The sequence below is a fragment of the Terrapene carolina genome, unplaced genomic scaffold (genome assembly GCF_002925995.2).
Source record: "Terrapene carolina triunguis isolate 2854851 unplaced genomic scaffold, T_m_triunguis-2.0 Scaffold210, whole genome shotgun sequence".
In the NCBI taxonomy this organism is placed as follows: Eukaryota; Metazoa; Chordata; order Testudines; family Emydidae; genus Terrapene; species Terrapene triunguis.
In genome coordinates this window covers 3,552,990-3,577,753 of record NW_020664561.1, presented here as the reverse complement: position 1 = coordinate 3,577,753, position 24,764 = coordinate 3,552,990, and the positions used below count along the sequence as shown (strand labels likewise).

The 24,764-nt window shown below is 43.2% G+C and overlaps 1 protein-coding gene across 1 annotated transcript in view; it reads right to left on the bottom strand.

Annotated features, from left to right (window-relative positions):
• The window catches only part of LOC112107395 (neurogenic locus notch homolog protein 2), a 136,782-nt gene that overhangs the window by 32,599 nt on the left and 79,419 nt on the right, over positions 1 to 24,764 (bottom strand). The window contains exons 12-18 of the mRNA XM_024201087.3: positions 21,149 to 21,259; positions 19,038 to 19,230; positions 13,626 to 13,771; positions 9,379 to 9,498; positions 9,110 to 9,262; positions 5,907 to 6,135; positions 500 to 701 (exon numbers count right to left, since the gene is read on the bottom strand). Of these exons, the coding sequence (XP_024056855.1) occupies positions 500 to 701; positions 5,907 to 6,135; positions 9,110 to 9,262; positions 9,379 to 9,498; positions 13,626 to 13,771; positions 19,038 to 19,230; positions 21,149 to 21,259 (1,154 nt within the window). The remainder of the gene's footprint in view (positions 1 to 499; positions 702 to 5,906; positions 6,136 to 9,109; positions 9,263 to 9,378; positions 9,499 to 13,625; positions 13,772 to 19,037; positions 19,231 to 21,148; positions 21,260 to 24,764) is intronic.

The following is a 24,764-nucleotide window of genomic DNA, read 5'->3' as shown; positions in this document are numbered from 1 at the left end:
GCTTTGTTACCCAGATCTGTGTGTTTCCATCCAAGTGGGGCCTACCTCATTTAAACACAGACTCTGACCTCAAGCAAGGCAAGTTTACACATAGAATGAAACCCAGCCACCACTATATTCAGAGCTAATACCCCTTCTGGTTTGAGTAGAGAACTAACCTGGAAAAGTCTTGATGCTGTCTTCTCTACAGAGCGTGTGCCTCATTTGTTAACAGATATGGCTTCCTCCCTCTCAAATTGTGGCTGAACATGGTGTGACTACTAAAGTGGACAGACCCAAGCTGTGTGGAATACCCAATGTTGGAAGCATAAGAAGCCCCTGTTAGAACAAGGGTTTTAGCAGGGTCAGAGGCTTTATTACAGAAAGTACTAGACACGGTGAGCCGTGTCTACGCCAGCTGTACACTGTTTCTGCTGTGTAACAGTTCAAATGAAAATGTTAAGTGAGAACGGACCAGACAAAATAATTGCTTTAACAGTCTGAACTCAATGCCACTTACTTGGCAGTCTTTCCCAGTGTAACCCAAGGGACAGATGCACTGGTAGGTCCCCAGGCTATCCACACAAGTCCCTTTGTTCAAACAAGGATGGGAATCGCATTCATTAATTTCCATCACGCAGAAGGCCCCAGTGAATCCCACCGGGCACTGGCAGGAAAAGGAGTTGATCCCATCCACACAAGTGGCTCCATTGAAACAAGAACTGGAAAACAAATAAACATGAAAACAAAACTCAGCTATGACAAACTGCAAGTTAACTGACAGCCAAAGATTTTCTATAGGACATACAGACAACAGAGAGATAAACAGCTGTATTGGATCATCTGCTCTGTCCCTTGGCTGGCCTACAGCATACTTACTATGGCTTTGTCAGTCCACTCCATTGTTTGCCATACTGTGAATTTTGTGCTGTGATAGAGCCACTAGCCTAGTTCTCCAGAGACTAGGGTACAGCATGGGCAGAGGCATTCCATACCAATGTGTAACCATGTGACCGAAATGCAAAGGAACTAGTGTTATTTCGGCAGAAGAGAGTTCTCATGGTGGTGGGGTTAGAGTTGGTGAAATTCTATGGCCTGTGTTACACAGCAGGTCAGACTAGATGATTATAATGGTCTCTTCTGGCCTTACTCTCTGCATCTTTGACCAAGCTGATTCCTGCATCAAGCCCATGACTTCTGGTTGAGCTAGAAGCATTTCTCTGGAGAGACACCCAATCTCAATTTAAAGACAAGGTGATGGAGAATCCACCATATCCCTGGATAAATTGTTCCTAGTTAATTACCCTCACTTTAAAAGGTGCATCTTATTTCCAGTTTGAATTTATCTAGCTTCTGCTTCCAGCAACTGGCTCTTGTTCGCCCTTTGTTCGAATTCTCCCCTCCATGTAGATCACAGTGTATAAGTACCAAGTCATCTTTTAGACTGAAGCTCAGTCTATTTTGCTGATCAAAGACAAGTTTGTGAGGCAGATTTCTTAGACCAGAGAGTACCATGTGTGCTTTGGGGAGCGGGCACACCAAACCATTTTTTGTTCCGAGTCTGCTACATCTGGCTATGCACCCCAGAACACACAGGAGTGACCCCTACTTTACATTTGCAGAACAAAGCCCTGACCTCTGAAGCTTTAAATAACCCAAGCAGTGAGGATTCCATTGCTTGTCTAGAGAGACTATTCAAGAAGGTTAAATCTCTTATTAGCCTAAATTTTCCTCATCTATATTTGATTCTATTACTCCTCAGTAATACCTCTGCTTCCCAGGTGTAAACAGCTTTTGGTTGTGTTTTGTAGACAGTCACTTTTATTGCACCTAGCCAAGTTTTACATATGTAATTCCTTTAAACTTTCCTCAAATCTATCCTACTACTAGTTTTGCTGCTTTTCTCTAAATTCCCTCCAATGCCTACAACTTTTTTCTATTGAATCATGTTTCAATCAAACACCAGTAAAAGAATTCTTGTTTTGTGAATCTCTAACAAGATGTTCAATGGTAGAAGAAATTTAACAAACTGAATGAGTTTATCATAGCAAATGGTGTAGAGTGGCAAAATTGCATTTCTGTGCTCTGAGAGACCTAGAGCCCTGACTGGGAAATTTGGTGGTGTTTTGGCAAAAATTCAACTGGCACCTAATGCCAAGTTCACTTGCTGCTGTATTCATTGTGAGGCACTACTTGCTAAAAATGCCTGTCAATCTGATAGTGATTCTGGATCAGGCTTTAAAGGTTCTATTAAAATCTGGGTGTTGAACTCATGCTTATTTTCAGTTAGGAGAAATGAATTGGGAAGCAATCATCAAAAACTTCTCCACAAAATTCATCCTGACCTCACTACTGAGATCAGAGAAAAATGCCTGAATTTGGTCATCTAGTTTAATGAAAACTCTCCCACCAGTGTAACAAGTGAAAAATGGATCTGGGACCCATTTTCAAGACAAGACAATACCCTGCCAGGTGGCTTCTCAGCAAAGGGAAAGGAGGAGGTGATTGTCATGTGATGGTGCATTCAAACTCAAATTCAACAAAGTGCAGCTCTGTGCCTTTTGGCTGAGAAGGAGGGTATGTCTACATTGCACAGTTGTCACCAAAACTTTTGTCTTTTGCGGGTACTTAAAAAAGCCTCCCCGTGAAAGACAAAAGTGTTGCCGACGCAAGCGGCAGTGTAAATGCGGCTTTGTCGGCAGGAGCGCTCTCCTGCCGACAAAGCTTATGCCGCTCGCGGGGCTGGAAGTATTATGTCGGCAAAAGTGCCGACAAAATACCGCAAAAGAGCATTCACACGCTGACTTTTAGCGACAAGGCTGTGTCAACACAGCCTTGTCACTAAAAGCTGCATAGTGTAGACAAGCTCGGAGAGAGGTGCTTTGCTCTGGCAGAGCTATGAAATTTTGTTATGCCCTTCAGCACTATGTATCTATGTGAGACTTTTTTCTATCTTTATCACCGTTAACAACAAATATAGGATAAACCTCAATGTAGCACCAGACCTTCGGCTAAAGCTCACAATTCTCCTCTGACAAAGCAGCTATGTTCCATAAGGCAAGCACACCCTTTACTTTTTTGTCTTCTCTGAGAACTACTCATCATGTTTTGTAATTTTTCTTGATTTAAATTTTGTAAAAGGGAAGCAAAATGAATTTTGCCCCATGTCCAACAATAATCCATATAAGCTTCCAACTTAAATTATGCAAATTAAAAAATCAAGCCATTGACGTAGTTCAACAGCACACCAAAATATATCAATATGACAAATATATATTAATTGTTTCTTGCAATTTCAGTAACACAAGAGAAATAATAATCATGGCTGATTGTAATAATAATGGCTGCTTCATTGTGGTTTTTTTCATTCGCTGTCTAACAACCTGAAGGGCTTGAAAATGATGTCATAATATAACATTTTAGGTTTCGCTAGGTATTTATTTTACTATACAGTCTAGAAATACTTAAGTTACACTTATTAAGAGCTAAAATAAATGTCCACAAAATGGAAAAATCTGCATGTGGTACTTCAAAGATAAGTTTGTTTGTTTTTAAAAAAGGTGGCATTGTGACGCTCTGTACCTCAGGGGAACACCCAGCACCCCCATGTTCATCCTTGTAAAATGCTTGTGTGGTATCTAATGCAAAGTTTGTCATGTCGGGTGTCTTCAGAAGGCTCATGATGCACTGAGCATTGTTGTTACAGTAATGTTATAGTAAGTTTATAGGTTATAATTTCATGTATGTAGTTGTGAGGCCGAAAATGTATCCTCATGGCTTAAAATAAGCCCAGGCAAAAACTCTCCAAGAGCAGAGAGGCAGTTCACACCTCATCAGGGCAGGTATGGGACAAACCCAGCCCAGCCTCACAGGAACAAAGGGCGCTGGCCTAGGCAGCAGCAAAAGGATCTGTTGGACTCTCGAGTGAGTCACCCCCCTTCCTTTGGCCAGTTTGGGACTGCGATGAGGTAATGCTCACCTGACTCTGGGGGGGGGGAACAAAGCCAAGAGTGAACAAAGAACATGATAAAAGGGAGAGACATTTGCCATGCGCTCTCTCTCTTCCACCTACATCTACAGACACCACCTCCACCAAGCGACTGAAGCGCTGATCAAAGGGGAGAGCCTGGCTGAAGGGCAACCAACCAGCCTGTGGCGAGAAGCATCTAAGTTGGTAAGGGCATTGAAAGTATTAAGATCAGCTAAGTTTTGCTTTTATTTCATTTGACCAAATCCAACTTGTTATGCTTTGACTTATAATCACTTAAAATCTATCTTTCATAGTTAATAAATTTGTTTATTCTACCTGAAGCAGTGCGTTTGGTTTGAAGCATGTCAGAGACTTCTCTTGGGATAACAAGCCTGGTACATATCAATTTCTTTGTTAAACTGACAAATTCATATAAGCTTGCAGCATCCAGCGAGCATAACTGGACACACGGAGGTTCCTAGGGTTGTGTCTGGGGCTGGAGATATTGGCTAGTGTCATTCGGTTGCACAATCCAAGGAACAGCTTACATGCCAGAGGCTGTGCGTGAACAGCCCAGGAGTGGGGGGGTTCTCACAGCAGAGCAGGGTAAGGCTGGCTCCCAGAGTCAAGGATTGGAGTGACCTAGCAGATCACCGGTCCAGATAACAACACATGTATATGAACCAATAAAGTTTGGAAACTGTTGACTAATACATCTCTCAGGAAGATTTCCCCCCCCCCCCCAATTTAAGTTCTCTTAATTTTGGTCCCATTACTCCAAGTTAGTTCTACTCAGTTCCTCTCCTTGATGCTTACACCCTTCCAGATGCAACATTTGAGGAGTTATGTCCCAAGCCTCCTAGTTGCCTCTTCATAAGCTCTTAATGGTTCCTGTTTTTAATTAGCTTCCACTATTTTCAGACCGTAATCCTGAGTTCTCTAGCTCAATCTGTATTTTCTCTGTCCTCCTCAGTATTGACAACTCCTTTTTAGCTCCATCTGCACATTTCAATAGAGATAAATTCCCTCCTCACAATCACTCACAAACACATTAAATAACATCAGGCCCACCCCCAATGCCTGTATTACCCCACCAGTAATCCTCCCCTCCCTCCAGCTTGGTACAGGGTTAATCAATCCTGTTTGTTTAGTCTTAACTTTTTAATCCATATAATAGTGATCCTATCCAAGACAATTTGAATTAATTTTTCAAGTTACACTGAGACAGTGGCAAATACTTTATTTTACATCTGACATTACTTTTACCCACTAATTTAGTAATTCTACCCAAAAAAGCAATCCTAACCAAAAAAACCCAGTCACATATGGCAGTCTTATGCATAAACCTCTATTGTAAATGTAAACTCATTTGCTTTCCAGACTGATAGTACCTTCCCAGTAGTCCATTATATTTCAAAAATATGAAGTGGATGGTTCAACAAATTTTAGCCAATTCCCTTAATATACTAGGATGCATGCTTCTTAACTGAGTACATGAGAGACAAAATTAACTAAATGCAACAGCACTGGAAGTGTCTCTCCCTGTGGAACCAGGTCACCAACCGAAGCTCCTTTGTTAAGCGGAATCAAGGAGGAACTGATCACAAAATGGAAGGGGGCGGTATTCACACCCACATGCACTAGGCGCACAACCTACTGGTAACTGGTTACAGTGGGCCAAAACTTCTAAACTATGGGATTTGCCACCTGGACTTGCACAATGAGCACAGACCCAGACATGTAGTTCTATCTGAGCTGGTACCTTTGGAGAGCATAGCCTTCTCGCAAGCACAAGCTAGGCAAGCATCCCTGGTCTCTGAGGCTCAAGCATGTCCCAACAACACCAGGCAGGAAAACAGCAGTCCCCAGGGTTGTTCCTGAACATGACTGCCTTAAGCCACTGGACAGTGTTCTGTCTCTATTCTCTCCCTCCCTCCATATTTAAACATATACTTACGTCTCGGTACACTCATCAATGTTGTTCTCACAGTGGGTCCCCTCAAACCCTGCCTGACACTTGCAGGTGTAGCTGTTGACATAGTCTGTGCAGGTGCCTCCATTCTTGCATGGTTCACTCAGACATTCATTTATATCGGTCTGACACTTATCTCCCTGGAACCCAGGCAGACAAGTGCATAAGAAAGAGTTCACCCCATCCACACACGAAGCGCCATTCTGGCAGGGATCTGCAATAACAACACACTATGTATTACAATGGATATGTAGATACCTTGGCAGGGCCAGGTTTAGCTGTACTTATGCAAAAGGGCTACACAATTTCAAAAATAAGTGCCTTTTTACACACTTTTTTGACTCAATCTATATCAGGGATATAATTTCAATTCTATAGGATTATCCCATAAAGGGCAAAACTTTACACGAGGCTCTGATCAAGAAAATACTTCTGGAAATTTAGGTTTATTTTACAAGGTTCTCATTCACCCAAAACAAAACCAACACCCAAGCTCTGGTCCCATTCCCTTCATGAGCCCTAAATCTCAACGCTTCCCCCTCACAACCCAAACCTCTATAAACAGACAACACAACCAAAGTTAGCTCCTCTGTCCTGAGAGCGCCCTGTCCAGGCTTCTAGACAACAAAACCCCTTCCCCAGACACTGTTTAAGGCACCCAGTACAGAAAAGCACTTACCCCTGGGTTGACGTGCTTTGCTGAAGTGAGCGGACACTTTGCTAGGAAGGCTCAGCTGCACACTGATTCAGCTGAGGATCTCCCCAGCTGTGATTCTGAATACACCTCTGCTGAGATTTGATCCAGCATCACCCATGCTGCTGTCTGGTGTGGTAAGGTTGCCCTCAGGAGGCAGGGTGCTCCCAAAAGGGGCACTGAAAGACCCACACACTTCCCTGTCACTCAGACCCATAACCTAGGTGTGTTCTTCAACTCAGCCCTTTCCTATCCATCAGAACAGCTAAAACTCTTGTCCAGGTACTTGTTCCCTGCAACCTTCTCTTCTCTGGCCTGGACAATTGCCATCTTGCCCCGCTTCTGTCCATTCACAGTGCTGCTGCTGCAAAGACCATTTTCCTAGCTCAGTTGCTCTGACCTTTTCATCCCTCTATTTGTCTCCCTCCCACTGGCTCAACCTTTTCCATCGCAAGCAAACTGCTGATCATCACTTTCCAGGCCTAGCCCCGGCCAACCTTTCATCGCTCATGCTATCGAGATGTCGGCTCCCACCTTCATTCTGCCAGTGATGCCAGCCTTCAGCATCACTTCTTACATTTTCAATCAAGCACCTTCGTTCTTCCTCCCGTGCAGCCCCTGACATATGGGAGGAGCTTCCCATAGCCACCTGCAAAGCTACTTCATCATCCTTCAAGTCCCTCCTTTGCCATTATTCCTAAGAAAAAATTTAACGGCTAGGCAGCTGTTGTGCTGAGACCGCAGCCTGTCATGCTCATTGATTCCTTGTGCTCCCCTGCCTGCATCCACCTGTTGTCTTATATTTAGATTGTAAGATCTTTGGGACAAGGAACATCTTTGTTACATTTGGAGAGCACAATAGGGAGTTGATCTATGCTGCCACAATACTCATTTCAAAAATGAAAAGCAAAATTAAGGCTGCACAGTTAGAAACTCTAGTGAAACAATACTAAACTTCAGTACAATTTGTATTCTGTCCTCTTGTGCAGGTGCATTAAGACACAGGCTTTAATTATGAATTAAAGATTATACAAATGTGCATCCAAGGATGCACCACTTGAGAAATACCTTCATATCTTTAAAGTCTGCAGTGTAAGAGGGAACACCTGCACCCATGTAAAGCTCATCTGACTATTGCATAGACAAGGACATAAAAGCCAGATCCTTGGCAGCTATAAAAGACTGTGCCTATGGCAGCCAGCCCTTTATGACTGCAGCTGAAAGCTGGACATTTCAGTTGTCTGCCCAGCATATCTACAAACAAGTTAAGGGAACTCAGCTCATCACTTTGGCTCCATTATTGGATGGGGTATTTAGTTTGGAGGTTAAAGACACTCTTGGCCCCACAGGAGGAAAGTTTTCATTACTACCACAGCCCACTTCATTTGGAGAAGTTTGCAAAGTCTCTTAATTCCTTGCTGGGTGTGTTTTAATTAATAGGGATACGTGTTAGACAAATCTCCTGACTTTACCATGAGATAGGGAAGAACACTTAAGAATTGAGAGAAATTTTATAACTATCAAAATGGGCAAGACAAATACATTTTTAAACATAGCATATACAAGTGTCATTTTACATTGGAGTCCAGGACAGGGATAGAGCTAACCATCTAAAGGCATCATTCCAGCAGACAAGTCTACAAGATCTGTACACCAAATCAAAATGACATATTATTAATATTGACTCTCTTTTCTATCTCTTTGTTCCGAAGAAGGCATTCAAAAGAAGAGGCTGAACCAGAGATGCTAAATCTGTCTCTGCAACAGCATTTGAGAGATGGATCTGGAGAATCACTAATCTCCCTTGGGTGGCTATTACTACCATACATACATAGAACCCTATCTGCAAACTTCATGCATTTAAATCATTTCCCCGAAAGTTTAGCTCTTTGCTATTTGTCTGAACTATTCCTACAAAAAAATGAAACTTTCTTAAAAGGACATTTTCAATTTTTAAAATACTTTACTAATTTAAGAAAATTCAGTTTATGATACAGCTCTATAAGCTGTAAAACCTGAACTTTTAAACACAAATCTTCCCGAAAAACATTAAGTGTTTTTCTGTTCCTCTGTCGTTTATAAAGGATGGGTTTAGCAAGAGAAAAATCTAACGGTATAGTTAGTTTCTTTACTTCTGGCTATCTAAGACGTTACTTTCACTTCAGTAGGCACAACGTTTTCAGACAGATGTGATTCTCAATTTGATGGTGTTCCTTATGAGTGTGTGTAGAACATTTTTACACTTTTAAATTCAAAACTTGAGCATAAACTCCTACTGTTTAAATACTACAGCCAGCTTCCATCAGAGAGCCAGTAAAGGTCATTTCAGCCCCCAAAATGGAAGTTTCACAAAGTTGAACATGTTTGAAATAAAGGATAACAACAGAAACTGTTCCATGCATCTACCAATAGCAGTCATCAATACCACAGCAAAGTTGTTTCTAGGGCAAATAGGAAATTGCCTGTTTCAGAAAACTAGCCATTTTGCACTCACTTGAAAGGCAGTCATCAATGTTGCTCTCACAGTCTCCTCCAGTGAAGCCTGGGCGGCATTCACACAAGTAACTGCCTTGAGTGTTATGGCACACAGCATGATTCTTGCAAGGCTTTGACAAACACTCATCTATATCCACTGTACATCTCTGGCCTGAAACAAGAAAGGTTTGAGAACAAGACCTTGGAGGTTAAGATTCCAATGATGTAACCACCACCATGCTGCTGCTTAAACTCAGAATGGAAGAGTGTCCCTCCCCATCCCATTACCTTCCCAGCCAGCAGCACACTGGCAGGTGTAGCCCTCCGAGTCAGGAGCTTCTTGGCAGATTCCAGAGTTCTCACATGGATCAGGAGAGCAGGGAGACAGCACGAGCTGGCAGTTCACTCCTACAAGAGGAAACCAGAGGGGCAAATTGTTAAGGGCTTGGTATACCTAAGAAGGAAGAAGGAAGAGATTATAACCCAAAGGATTATCCAAGGAAAAGTGGACTGTAATCCATGCTGGAGGAGGGGAAGATCACTACTGTTCTACATGGTATTGGATAGAAGAGGTGGTTAAATCACTGTGACCCAACTAGTCTGGGGTACTTTGGGGGGGAGGAGAGAGGACAGGAAGCTATGGCACTCAGTCACACAGGGGGATGGGTCTGGAGCAGATAGCAGGTTTAGAGAGGAACCTCTGGTTGACCTAGACAGGCTGTGAACAGCTTAGTAGTGGAGAGATGGCAGCATTTAATAGATTCAGTCAGGGATAAAAAATCCTAGTCATGGAATATCCACAATTAGAGGAGTTAGGATCTCCCATCACACGTCCTTGTTTTCTACAAAATCAAACTTTGAATTGGTGCTGACAAATTAATATGACAGTGTAAATGAATGTATCTTAAGAGCATCCATTTAAGTTGGTGTGCAGATCCAGCAGCCAGGGATGGAAAAATAAAGTCCCAACTACAGGACTCTTCACATCTTTCCTCAGGACTTGCTTTATTTAAAGAAAGAAAAAATCTCCATTCAAACTACCGGCTAACCACCCCCCAAGGCTTCCCAGCCTTCAGCCAGCTGGGAGGGGAGAAGACACATACTTCCACCAAGGCACCAGCTTCCCCTTTCCTTTTATAACCCTGCCCAGATGGCAGGAATCCAAAAGAGTAAACATCTTAACAGCCAAGCCAACATGCTGTATCCATGAATAGCTCCAAATCCATCACAACCAGTTTCACCAGCTTTAACTACATAAACTAAATTCTAGTGATTTGCCCCACAGTGCCTTTACAATTGTCAGGATCCATATTTAACTGGCTTGCTTATTAGGATGTTTACTATATCTCTATATTGTGTTAACTCAATAGAGTACTGTTAGTGAAAAACTTAGCAGGAAGGAAAAGACACCCAGCACACACTTCGGAGTGGTTAAGGGACAATGCCAGAGCTATGAGCTTTGATGATTTTGACCTTCCAGCTAACCTGAAGGACTCATTTGACCAGACAGGTCAAAGCGTGGGAACACAGAAGAAAAAAGAATATTGGCTGTTTTTAAAAGGGTTTCTCCCCCAAGAGAGAGGTAGAGGTTGTTCAGGGGAACCAGCCTGAGACACACAGGCCTCACTGGGGGTGCCTGAAGACACTGAGATGGCAAGCCTTTGGGTAGGATAGGTGTATGCAGACTGTTTATTGTTTTAAAATCCTTTTCTTTAAATGTTTTGTTTCTATGGCTAAAAATAAACAATACTTTGGTTTTAAGAAGACTGTCTGATCACTGTACAGTGCTGGGCACAGACTCCTGACCGATGCCCAAACTGCAGCGTAATAACAGCTGATACACAGGGGGCTGTAGCTCAGAGCCCAGTCTAAAAGAGGGGAAAATGGCAAAATTCCCCCCAAGGTAGGTAAAGGCATGAGGCATGGCACCTGAGGGGATTCACTCAGACAGACAGATCCCATACCCGTGTCACTAGGGGTTAGGCAAAGTTTTAGTATTTTGCTCTCCTGCTAATATTCCCTTACTCCCCATCCTTTTATTTCCTCCTCTGCTAGCGTTATGTTCCTGCTACACATTTCAGTTCTGACATTTTACATGTTCCTCTTTTCCCATCCTTTTGATGTTTGGCCAGGTCTGTGTATGTGACGTGATTGTCAGAAGAAACTAACCAAGCCAAGTCACAGGCAGACTCTTAAAAGCTGTTCATTTTTGTGTGCAACACACTGAATGTTTAAGTGAAAGTTTAGCTTTCGCAGCAAGGAATGGGTTTCTGTGGCAAAAGCCACTGCTGCAGAATGGCAAAAACATCTGGTGCTCAGCGTACAAGCTCCTGTGATTGATAGAGTCTGCTCACCATATTCAGAGAAATGTGGGGCTGGAAGAGACTCCAATAGGTCAGCTAGTCCAGCCCTCTATGGTGAGGCTGCTTCTGACTCTGGTTGAATCTACAGCTGCCCCTTGATAGCACAAGTGGTCACAGGGTGATCAGAAAGCAAGTGTAAAACACCGGGATACTTTTGTTTTTCAGGTTTCAGAGGGGTAGCCGTGTTAGTCTGTATCAGCAAAAACAACGAGGAGTACTTGTGGCACCTTAGAGACTAACACATTTATTTGGGCATAAGCTTTTGTGGGCTAAAACCCACTTCATCAGATGCATGGAGTGGAAAATACAATAGGAAGATATATATAACAGTACATGAAAAGATGGGAGTTGCCTTACCAAGTGGAGGGTCAGTTCTAACGAGACAATTCAATTAAAGTGGGCTATTATCAACAGGACGAAAAATCACTTTTGTAGAGGTAATCAGGGTGACTCATTTCAAACATTTGACAAGAAGGTGAGATTAACAGTAGGGGGAAATTAGCATGGGGAAATTAGTTTTTAGTTTTTGCAAAAAGAACGATTTTTGCTGATACAGACTGTAGCAGGGTGGTCACCCCGCTCTGGTCCAGAGGGGTTAAAAACAGCCCTGGGAGGGGGCTGTGGCTGGAGAAAGCAGCTCTTAGGCTGAGGTGATTGGGGGAAGTGGCTGCAGCTGGGGCCATGCCCCAAACAGCTCAGCTGGCCCTATAAAGGCAGGGAAGCCAGGGGCAGACAAAACAGTCTCTCTCTGCATTCAGAGAGAGAAGGACCTGGCTGCAGGGAGCTAGAGAGTAGGTACCTGAGTGGAGCAGGGCTGGGGAAAGGCTAGAAGAGCTGGGGAGCTCCAGCCTGGGGAACCCCCAGGCTGTGGCCTAGCATAAGGCCAACAGGTACTGGGGGTTGCAGAGGGCAGCCCAGGGGTAGGCAAAGGCAGCAGGTCCAAACCCAACCTTGCCAGTGATAAGTAGGCTGAGACTGCAGTCTGTCCCAGGACGCAGGGGCTAGACAATGACTGGCAGTAGCCATACACTGAGGCGAGGTGGGGATAGTGGGTGGGGGTTCCCCTGGGACGGGGAGACCCAGAATTGTGGGGGTATTGGTGGGGGGCAGCACCCAGTTAAAGGGGCACCGGGGTACTGGGAGAGACACGGGGGGCCAGAAGTGACAAGGCGGATCACTGGCCTGCAGAGGGTGCTCCAAGGCTGGAAACGAGCTAATTCCCACGGACGACCAGCAGGAGGTGCCGCAGGGGTGAGTCCGAACGCTTACACAGATTAACACAGCTACCACTCTGAAACCTTTTTAGTTTTTGTAGTTTTAAACTGCCATGCCAATTTCCCCCTACTGTTACTCACACCTTCTTGTCAACTGTTTGAAATGAGCCACCCTGATTACCACTAAGAAAGTGATTAAAACTTCATAGGGTACAGAATGAGACCATCTGCTTACTGAGTGGGAGCATAAGCCACAGAGCATAGAACATGTGCTCTGTAGTCTGCATTAAATTTCTGTGCATTTCCAGCTTGTGGTTAAAGTGTTTTTGACATAGTCCTAAATTATTTGGGCTTTGGTTACCTTCAAAGTCAACTGTCTGACAGGCCATTTTTATGTTCCTAATTCACCATTCACATACTCTGGTTCAAAAACCAGTCCAGTGCGCTAAACCTTGTCAAGACCTTTTCAATTAAGTTAATTAGCCACTTTTAAGATAAGAGGTGTGGAAGTAGTTAATAGGTATTAATGTGGTGAAAATTCTTATGAGTCCCATTGCTCAAGAGTTAATTGTGTAAACCACCTCCAATGTGGGAGAAATGCTTGAGGAGGCCATAGGTCAGACCTCTAAAATCTGCAGTGGAAAGGGATTTAATTTAGAGGGAGTGCCAAAATTGGTGCTCTAATAGAGAACAAGTGAACCATAATTACGGAGGAACTCCCTGCTCTTTGTAATAGACTTACAAGCACTATTTTTCTACAGGAATTATACCTATAATCATTGTATCATGCCTATATTATCAGATTGTTTTCAATTCAAATATCACTCGAATTTTAAATTTCAGAGGATGGTATTGAGATTATCCCTCATGTTTCATTTAGTTTAGTAAGAAGATTGTTGTCTTCCATTTTATTGCATCTTAGTGCAACAGAGCTCAAAAACTCGTCCTTCAAACTCACCTTTGAATCCTTTCCTGCAGGTACATCTGTATCCATTCACCAGACTGTCACAAATTCCTCCATTCTGGCACGGGTTTGACAGACATGCGTTCTCTTCCACTTCACAATCTGTTCCAACCCAACCAGGGTCACAGAGACACATGTATCTGAAAGAAAATAGCATGTTTCAGTACTATTCTGAAGCAGCTGTTCTAGCCACAAGACTAGGCAGATAGATAAGCTGAAAGGGGAGGGACATGGAGATGATTTGCCCTTAGAAAGGTTCATCATTTTTACCTTAATCACACCAGCTATACAATTTTCCTAATATTAAAACCAACCCAATCTTTAAAGCTACATGCCCAGTATTAGTTATCTTAATAAAATACAGCTTTATTCTGCATCACGCTTTTCTTGGCAAGCCATCTCAAAATGTTTAGTAGACACTAAAGAAATGGCAAGGTACAAGCAAGGAAGAAAGATGGCTTTCAAATCCAAATAGAGAGAGCTGATGAAGTGAAGGGATTCCAGATGAAAGCAGCCAAGAGAAGTGGCAATCCACTCCATCAAATTCCAAAGCTTAATAAAGGACAGCACCACTCCATTCACAGGACAAGTAATCAAGGATCTGGTGAATCATTATCTTTCCACTCTAGCCTCAACCACTGATACACACCCCAAATGCCCCACCCCTCATATCACCCACACAGATCTTCTTGGCTTTCTGGCATCCTGTGCCAAATGAAGAGGGGCAGAAACTCAAGTGATGATGGCAGAAAATGAAGGTTGATACAAAGAATTTTTCCAAGCCTAGGCTGAGGCTGCATTACAGACCAAGAGAATCTTCCAATCAGCTTCCATAGTAGCTGGCCTAAGGAGCTATCCAGGGTGGTAAAAAGTTTACTCAATCCTGAGTGCTTACAGCCCGCACCAGAGCCCAGAACCAAGTGCTGCAAAGAACCATCATCCTGCTGCGCTGAAAAGATCACTCACATTTGAACGGTTTCTCAAACAACATGTACCCAACCACCTGTACCCAACCACCAACAGCCTGCCTGCATTCCGGGAGTGCAGCACATTCACTCCTTAAGGAAGCTGGAAACCCTAAAGGAGCTTATGAAAGAGTCATGGCACCACTCCTGACCAAAATACCCAATGCCTCAGTCAGAGAAGGAATCTTCCCTTCCCCCTTCAAGCATGCAATAGTGTGACAAGCACCGAAGAAACCTGCCCTGGACACATCGGTTCTAGCTGGGCACTGTCTAGTATCAATCTCCCACTCCTGAGCAAGCTCGCAGTCGCTAGCTAAAGGCCAACTACATGCCCATCTAACTGAAGCTAATATTCCAGACCTGGCACAATCTGGATTCGGGGCAGGATATGGGCCTGAAATTGCTTCAGTGGCACTGCTGGATGAACTCCTGCTGTCAGTGGATACAGGGCAGACATCCAATCTCAGCCTCCTGGGTCTCGCTGCAGCATTCCCCATGGCCAGCCATGAGATACTGCAGTCCTGCCTAAGAGACATGATGGGTTCAGGGGAGCTCACTAAAATGGTTTAAATCGATCCGGTAGGGACAAATAGTAATAGGAAACTGCACTGCTGCATCTATAGAAGTTCCAAAAGGATCAATTCACTCTCCAGTCTTATTCAATACCTATACGGATCCATCTGAACAGATAAGAGGACATAGATTCTTGTGCCAGTAATATGCAGACAACACAGTTCTATTTATCCTTCACCATATACCACTAAAATGGTCCAGGGCTTGGATGAGATCAGCTCATGGATGAAGAACAGCTCGCTGAAACTGAACCCGAGTGTGATAAATAAAGTGGGGGGGTTAGCTCCCTTTGATGGACACCCAGCCAGCCAGTTAGCTATAAAATCCCTCTTGGTAGCTGTTCTTTACTTGCTTTACCTGTAAAGGGTTAAAAAGTCCCCCAGGTAAAGGGGGGGGGGGGAAGCAGGCACCTGACCAAAAGAGCCAATGGGAAGGTAGAACTTTTTAAAATAGGGAAAGAAACTTTCCCTTTGTCTGTGCTCTCTGGGCTGGAGGGACAGAACAGCCATGCTATAAGCAGCTTTAACCCAGGTATGATCATAAATCATCAGATCATGCCTAGAACTACTTATCTGAACTCCAAATGTGTAAGTAGATCAGAATGTTTAGCTAGACGCAATCAGGTTTATTTCTGTTTGTTTTTTAAGGCTTGTGGATCTCCTCTGTGCTAACCCCACATGCTTTTGTTTGCTTGTAACCTTTAAGCTGAACCTCCAAGAAAGTGGTTTTGGGTGCTTAATTTTTGTAATTGTTTCTTTTAAGATCTAGCAAAAAGCCTAAGTTCCAGATGTATTTTTTCCCTTTTTGTTTTTAATAAAATTTACCTTTTTTAAGACCAGTATTGGATTTTTGGTGTCCTAAGAGGTTTGTGCATGTTGTTTGATTAGCTGATAGCCACAGCTAATTTCCTTTGTTTCATTCTCAGCTCTTCCCGGAGGGTGTGTGTGAAAGGATACCCCCACAGGGAGGAATTCCCAAGTGCTCCTTCCTGGGTTCAAAGGGGTTTTTTTGCATTTGGGTGGTGGCAGCGTTTACCAAGCCAAGGTCAGAGAAAAGCTGTAACCTTGGGGGTTTAATACAAGCCTGGAGTGGCATGTATTAATTTTTAGAATCCTTGCACACCCCCTCGGAGTGAGAGAGTGGGGATTCAGCCTGAACTCATGAATGAACACTCCAATGATTGGGACCTAGTGTTGCAGCAGTTGCTTTTTGCCTACAGGGCTGTACCACATCCCAGTTTGGGATTTTCACCCTTTGAACTCGTTTATGGCCACAAAGTTAAGGGGCCATTACAGTTGGTGAAGCAGCAATGGGAGGGGGTTACATCTTCTCCAGGAACTAACATTTTGGACTTTGACACAAACCTGCAAAACACCCTCAAGGACCTCCTAGTCCTTGCTCGAAAAAACCTACAGGATGCTCAACAAGAGCAAAAGGCTTGGTATGATAAACATGCCAGAAAGTGTTCCTTCAAAGTAGGTGACCAAGTTATGGTCCTGAAAATACTCCAGGCCAATAAGATGGAAGCGTCGTGGGAGGAGCCATTTATGGTCCAAGAACGCCTGGGAGCTGTTAATTACCTCCTAGCGTTCCCAGACCCTACCCTAAAACTTAAAGTATACCATGTTAATTCTCTAAAGCCCTTTTATTCCAGAGAAATCAACGTTCTCCAGTTTACAGCCCAGGAGAGAGACGACGCTGAGTGGTCTGAAAGAGTCTACTATGAAGGAAAAAGCAATGGTGGTGTGGAAGTGGTGAGCCTTTCCATGACCCTTGGGCATAAGCAGCGACAGCAAATCCAGGAGCTGTGCACCAGCTTTGCACCAATGTTTTCAGCTACCCCAGGATGGACAGAACGGGCGTACCACTCCATTGACACAGGTGATGCTCACCCAATTGGCTCCTCAAGCCAAAACCGCAATAGAAAGGGAGATCAAGGACATGTTACAGATGGGTGTAATCTGCCCCTCTGAAAGTGCATGGGCCTCTCCAGTGGTTCTGGTTCCCAAACCAGATGGAGAAATCAGCCTTTGTGTGGACTACCGTAAGCTAAATGCCATAACTCGCCCAGAAAACTGTCCAAGGCCGTGCACAGATAGGCTTATTGGAGAAACTGGGACGTGCCCAGTTCATCTCCACCTTAGACTTAACTAAAGGGTACTGGCAAGTGCCGCTAGATGACCTCGTCAAGGAAAGGTCAACCTTCATCATCCATGTAGGGTTGTATGAATTTAATGTGCTCCCTTTCAGACTGCGAAATGCACCCGCCACCTTCCAGAGACTGGTAGATAACCTTCAGGTGGATTTGGGGAATTTGCAGTTGCCTACCTTGATGATGTGGCTATATTCTCAGATTCATGGGAGAACACCTGCAGCACCTCCAAGCTCTCTTCCAGCACATAAGGGAGGCAGGATTAATCATTAAGGCCAAAAAGTGTCAAATAGGCCAGTGTACCTTGGACACAAGGTGGGTCAAGGTACTGTCAAGGTACTATCAACCCCCTACAGGCTAAGGTAAATGCTATCCAAAATTGGCCTGTATCTAAGTCAAAGAAGCAGGTCCAATCCTTCTTGGGCTTGGCCAGGTATTACCGACAAATTGTACCACACTACAGCCAAATTGCCACCCCACTGACAGACCTGACCAGGGAAAAGCAGCCAAATGCCGTTCAGTGGACTGAAAAGTATCTTGGTGGATGATGACCTGGCCCCTGTTGTACATGCTTTCACCACCTCTTGGCTGGACTACAACAATGTGATATATCTGGGTATGAAGCTCTCAGCCCCTATGAAACTCTAGCTAGTACAGAACACTGCAGTGCCTCTCAACAATATGGGATACCGCAAGCCCACCAGATCTGTCCTGTGCTCTCTATGATGACTTCCCCTAGAATATTCAGTTCTCAGTCCTGATCTTAAAGGTGCACAAGGGCCCAGACCCAGAATATCAATGAGACGACCTAAAGATCCAGGATGTAAACCGGGGTCAACAACTCTACTCCTTAAGCACAACAAAACTCTTTACAGTAGAGGTAAAGCTTTTGTGTGTGCCAGGCAGAACTTTCTCAAGGGCCAGTCCAAGAGTTTGGAAAGAAATCCCAGAGGAACTAAGGACCATCCCATACCACTCCAAGGGCGAGGCACACTTCACCTGTATTCTCTAATACCAAACACACAGCCAAATGTACATTAAAAACCCTACCAAAACTAATCACTGATCTGCACACATAATTTTTCTCTGGGGGAGAGATGAGAGAACAAAGCACATATGACGCACAGCACTTAATGTACTACTAGAAGGTGCTCAGATACTATGATGATAAGCATGGCATAAGAATCTATAAAGAATGGCAGGGGTAAGATTGTATGACCAGGCAGAGGCCCTATGTTAGAATAGCACAGAAAACTACCTAGGGTGAGCTGCAGCTAGCCCATGGGGACTGTAAAGTGGCCATAATGAGCTGCAATATAAACAAGTTTGGATAGTTGTTTAAATAAGAAATAAACTGGGGAGAACCAGAATCTTCACAGCAGATGATATTTAGGGCATTTATTGAAAAACTGTAATTCAAAGGTGTTTAGAGTAGCTGGGATGGCTCATTAACAATAAGCCCAATGGGCAACCAAATAATGAGAGAACCAAGCAGGAACAAAAAGGTCATTGCAAATGACACATTTAGCATATGGCACTCCAGATGCAAGGAAGAAATCTCATCAAAACCAACTACTTTCAAGCACTGAAACACTCCATGTGATTCAGTGCCTTCCTGAACACTCAACAGTGGTCAAGGCCCAATGCGGACTTTTCCATACAAAACACTGGAAAGAAGTGTTTAGAAACTGGTCTTAACACGATGGTAGAACTCACCCACTGACATCATTTGTGCAGTTTCCATGTACACAAGGGTTACTAAGACATTCATCAGCTTGCGAGTGACAGCTGGGTTGATGGAAGCCTTCAGGACACAGACACCGAAATCCATTCATTTCATTTACACATGTTCCACCATTATGACAGGGACTGGAGATGCATTCATCAATATCAATATTACACCTTGGACCTGAAAAGAATATTACTTGTTAATTAGTATTTCTCACACACAAGTTTACCCCGCATGTATGCAGGAACATTTATCAAGATTCAGTGACTCATCATCAATACAAAGTCAACATAAAGTGACCGATCCTGCAAGGTATGACAGCTTTGACTCAGATTTAAGCCTATGGGAGTTTAAAGCATTCAACGTTTTTGAAAGATGGGGGTGTTCGTATCAGGAGCAGAGCATCTACATCTCATAAGCCTTCTGGAACTGTTAAAAAGCTACAACAGAATTGCAATGGGAACAGAATTATATACATTCTTTAGGAGGATTGAAAATTATGTAATTGTAGTATGCCTGGTGCAACCTTCCTGGGTTTATCAGCTAGGCACCTATCCTTTCCACATTTAAGTACCTCTTGAATACCCATTCCTGCCATAATGCCTGCAGTGCATCTAGATCTTGTGCATATTAAATACAAGAGTATATTGCTTCTTATTTTCCCTAACCTCTGCCTACTTCCCAGCTATGCTTAGACTGCAAGTTCCTCAAGGGTCTGTTCCTTCCTGTGAATCTGCAAAGTACCTGGCATAGATTGGGCACTACTATAAGTTTAAAAAAAATATATATATTCCAGGCCTTAAAAAGTGAATCATCTATTTCACACTCTAGCTCGAGCCCTTGACCTGAAGGAAGTTGCAGGTCCTGAATACTGGAACATTCTGATTCACAAGTGTGATGAAGTATTTTAACAGCACAAAAGCAGGAAGGTCAATGGGTGGCTAACATGGCGCCCAAAGCTAGAGGAGGCCCAAAGGCAAGAGTGGTCAGGAACATACCTCGTTCCATTTGGGCTCAGTTATACCTCCATGTTTTTTTAAAGTGAATTTCCTTCCTTCAGGTGGAAGTTTAAAAAGATTAGTCAATAGAAATGCATAAAATCAGTACTATCTCTTTGGGGCTATTTCTGAGAAGAGATTTTGGATCAGTTCTGATTGGAATCTTTCAGTAACAATAGTGACATATTAGCTAAGGGATTGTTATAACAGGACATTCAGCATGTTCTCTCATGTGCATTAATTTTATGAATTCATTATGCAGTCTGGCTCACAGCCCGCAAAGCATGTTTTGGCCTTTTAGACAAAGGACACAGGACCTGAAGAAGAGCTCTGTGTAAGCTCAAAAGCTTGTGTCTCACCAACAGAAGCTGGTCCAATAAAAGATATTACCTCACCCACCTTGCCTCTCTAATATCGTGGGACTGACCCAGCTACAATATTGCAAAAGACATTGGAAGGATTGGGGCTGGTCTGTGTGATATTTAGTTCAGATCACTAACACAATGGGTCAATAATGTTTCTTTCAATTAGCACATTTGCAGGATACAAATGATTTTAATACAAACAGAACAATTTAAACCAATGAATAAACTCCATCCAAGGAGCAGTAGGTTGGCTGATGGGGACTTTTGTACCATAGTAGCTGTGCACTTGTGCACATTATAAAACTAACTGAATGCTTTATATTTGCAGAAGGAAAGGGAAACATTTAATTTGTATACAAGTTGGCCCAATTCTCCAAGTTCTGTACAGAGACCCCTTGCTATGATGTACAACTTTCTTGTTCCAATAAAGAAGCTGTAAGTAAACCCATTGGGATTTTGACCATTATTTCTTATGAAGCTGAGTCATGTGAATTGGACTAAATAACCCTAAAAGAATTACAATTCATGGCACCAAGCTAGGACATTTCTTTAGTCGATGGGCAGAACGTGCATTGAAATTAAGAGATACTGAGACTCGTTAAGAATACAAATTATTTCTTGAGACACTGAATAGGCCACTTGCTATCAATGAACAAAGAACTCCTCCCAGGGGAGAGATTATTATCTTCAAGGCAAAGCTGAGGACAATATCTGTTAAATGAAAGTACATGTTACCTGTAACTCCAGGCTTGCAGACACAATCGTAGCGATTAATGCCATCGAGACAGACTCCATAAATGCAAGGGTTACTTGCACAGTCATCCAAGTTATTCTCACAGTTCACTCCTGCAAATAAATGTAATGAAATTCAAGTTAAAACCAGACCAACCCTAACATACAAACAACGCTATAAGTTTCCTGAAAATAGCCAAATTCAAATTGCAGTATTCAAACTGCTTAGGCATGACAAGGGGATGTGTATGATTAGATATCAGCACGTGGTGCTCCGAGTCCTCTTCTGTTAGTGTAGTGCAACTCCATTAAAGTCAATAGAGTTAGTGAGTAACAGGAGAATTTGTTTCCTTGTATCTAATCATCCTTCCAGCAGAAGAATCAGCCATTTTGGACATAAGAAAAATATTTTTGCTGTTTTCCCTATGTACAGTTTGAGAGGGACTGCCTGAATTCTGAGGATGAGGAAGAGAGAATACTACCCAAATTAAGCAAACAGAGTACAACACACACTACTTGTATTGTTACAGCAAAAACTGTAGCAAGAACAGTGGAGAGAAAAGTGTAGGTATAACTAAATGCACAAGTAAAGCTTTCAACAGCATCAAGTCTGATGCTGCAATATCTTGGATGTGTTATGGTGTACATTTTATGACAAACAGCAACCTCTCAACCAAAAAAGTTTAATCTTGTAAAATAAAGGATGCTGAAGGAAACCAAAAAACTTCTGAAACAAGTGCAAGGTGATTAGAATCTCCAGAGTCAAACTATTGATCGAGTGTTGCAAGCATAGTAAGATCTGAAATCTTTACTTCTTTTGGTATGTGTAGATTTCTGCATTCCACAGCAAAATTGGTGATCAACACAGTGAAGTTCACATATATATCTGGCCCACTCATATATACAGCTGTGTTGATCATAGTTGAGTGTGTAACAACTAGTTTTGTTTAATAATGGAGTTTTCATTCATTCCATGGTAAATCATCTGGCTAAATGACTTTCTCCTTCCGAGTTTGGGAAGTGCCTAGTACACTTTGGCAGCTACTACAATCCAAATAAGTAATAGTTAGGGCTGCCAGTGTGTCACAGTGGAGAAAGTTAGATACTGTGATTTCTCGTTCTGTCCATGACATCCTGCAGGAAGACTGTAGGCCCTGGACATGGGGTGGCTGGATGGGGTGTTGGAGAGTGCTCTCACCCTGCACTGACCCCACAGCAGCAGCTGCTGTGTCCCATGGGACTGGGCTCAGCTCCCCACTCTGGGTGTTGCAACCTGGCGCACGGGGTTGCAACACCACTCACTCAAATTTTGCCTGGTTGCCCCTCTGTCAGGACAGAGAGGGATAGGGAGCTGGGTCAAATCTTGGCTGAGTGGTATTGTGATGCCATGTGTCCAGCCCTGCAAGACACAGGAGTTGCTGCTGCCTGTGCCCGAGGTGAGTGCGGGATAGGCTCGCTCTCAACCCCTGGGCTCATGTCAAGGGGTCACTATCAATCCCTGGGCCCAGCCCCAGTGGTCAGATACCACGGCTGCCTGTGCCTGGGGCGAGTTTGCTCTCCAGCCCCCCCAAGTGCCCCCTGCTCACCGGAACAGGGTTGGGATGTGGTGCTGGGGCAGAGAGTGCTACTATGGGTGGCCGGTGCCCCCTTATTTGTCAGGGCATTTTTTTAATCGAAAAATCACACAGCAGTGACTAGACCCATGACTTTTACTAAATTTACCATGACTGCTCTGTGATTTTTGATTAAAAAAAAAAATGCCCCGACACATGTGCAGCCCTAGTAATAGTTCTGTCCTAGGGAGGAGCTCTCCAGAAGCGGGATGCGTAAGGAAAAGAGTGATAAATTGTCTTGGCTACAATAGTAACACAGTTCCAAATAGCCATAAGACCTCTCCTCCCCCCAGAATTACCTGTGCACTAACTCATGCAGAATCTATTTACAATTGGAATAGTAAGCACAATCACTGGGGTAGGTATCTAGACCAGGGCACTGAGGTCTGGTGCGTCCTTAAGTCGATAAGACTTTTTCCTTAATTCCACAATCACTAAAAGTTAAGTTTTTCAAAAGGGACCAGTGACTTTGGGTGCCCAACTTGACACCTTAAAAGGTTATGATTTTCATTGGGTCAGTGTTCAGCACTTCTGAAAACCAGTCTTCTTTAAAATGGCTCAAGTTGGGAGCCCTAAAGCTGAGGGACTCATAAACAGTCAGTAAATCTTTGGCCACAATCTTGCTTCAGGCCTCAAGAATAACTGCCAGGAGGTGATAAGGCTTATCTTCTGAATGAAGCTGGTATCACTGACAGCTTCAGTAAGAAGAGAGGTTTCAGAGTAGCAGCCGTGTTAGTCTGTATCCGCAAAAATAACATTTTTTAGTAAGAAGAGAGTGAGGGCTGAAATAATGGGTGAGGATCTCTCCAAGGAGAAGATCAGAACAACTATGTCCAGCACCTCCATAATATTGAGAAAATAAGCTTATTTAGACCCACTCCTGCAAATACTTACCAATGTCCATAATTTAAAACATATGATTAAAGTCATTAGCTTAAAGGTAAGCATGTGTTTCCTAACTGGAAGGCGTTTTCTGTTTGTAGTAACCATGTCCTAAGCTTAACCTGCACATTCTGTTCCTCTCCCCACAAAACCAACCAATTCTCCAGCAGATGATTCATTTGGTTCATGAAGCACTGGGGCTAGATAGCGCAGTCGGGACTGTGTGGAGCATGAGAGATAGAGAGAGAAAGACAGGGCTGTTCCAGTAGTTTGCAGGATCACACAGGATGAGGCCAGGACTGCTTAGGTGGCCCAACTCAGATACTTCCCAAGAACAGCAAAACAAGGTTAGGACGATGCTCAAAAGTGAGGCTTGGTTCCAGAGAGCAGCCAAGCTGAAGCAGGCCTGGGGTGATCTAGAGAAGAAGTCAGGCCAGAACAATAGCTAGGCTCCCAATTCAGATTGCAGGGAGGTGTCTGCTGCCAGAGTAGAGGGGGCAGTTGTGGAATGTTACTTCAAGCACTACTGTCAGAAGGATGACACAAGATATATGGTTTGTTGCTTACCACACCATATTTCTGCTTCCAAGCATCGTGTTTTATTTTGGGGTCTGTTAACTTCAATATTCATTTGAAAAAGAAGCCAATATTATTTGACACAAGCCAAAATGGTTCTGATAAATGTTTTGTCCTTTAAAGAAGAACACTAGGACACTAGCCATGCTCTGACACATGGCTCTTATGGAATAACATTTTACAAGACAGAACAATTAAAAATCGAGGCAATTTAAGCAATTTTTAAATAGAGTGATTTAAATCACTCAAGTCAGGCTGATGCTTTGTAAAGCTAATTTGAGAGTTGTACTATTGCAACTTTAGATTAAAATTTAATATTAATTATAAATATCATTTTTAATCTAAGTATTAGTAAGGGTATTCTGTTTGGGAAAATTGCTATAGGGAAAAAATAAAATATTGAGAATTAAAGGGTCCTGATCCTGTAAACACTTAGGCAGCAATATAATGTCACTCTCACGAATGATGCTATTGAAGTCAATGGGACTACATTGCTGAAGTTCTTTTCTTTTTTTTATTACAAACTTTAGTGGCATGAAGTCTGCCAC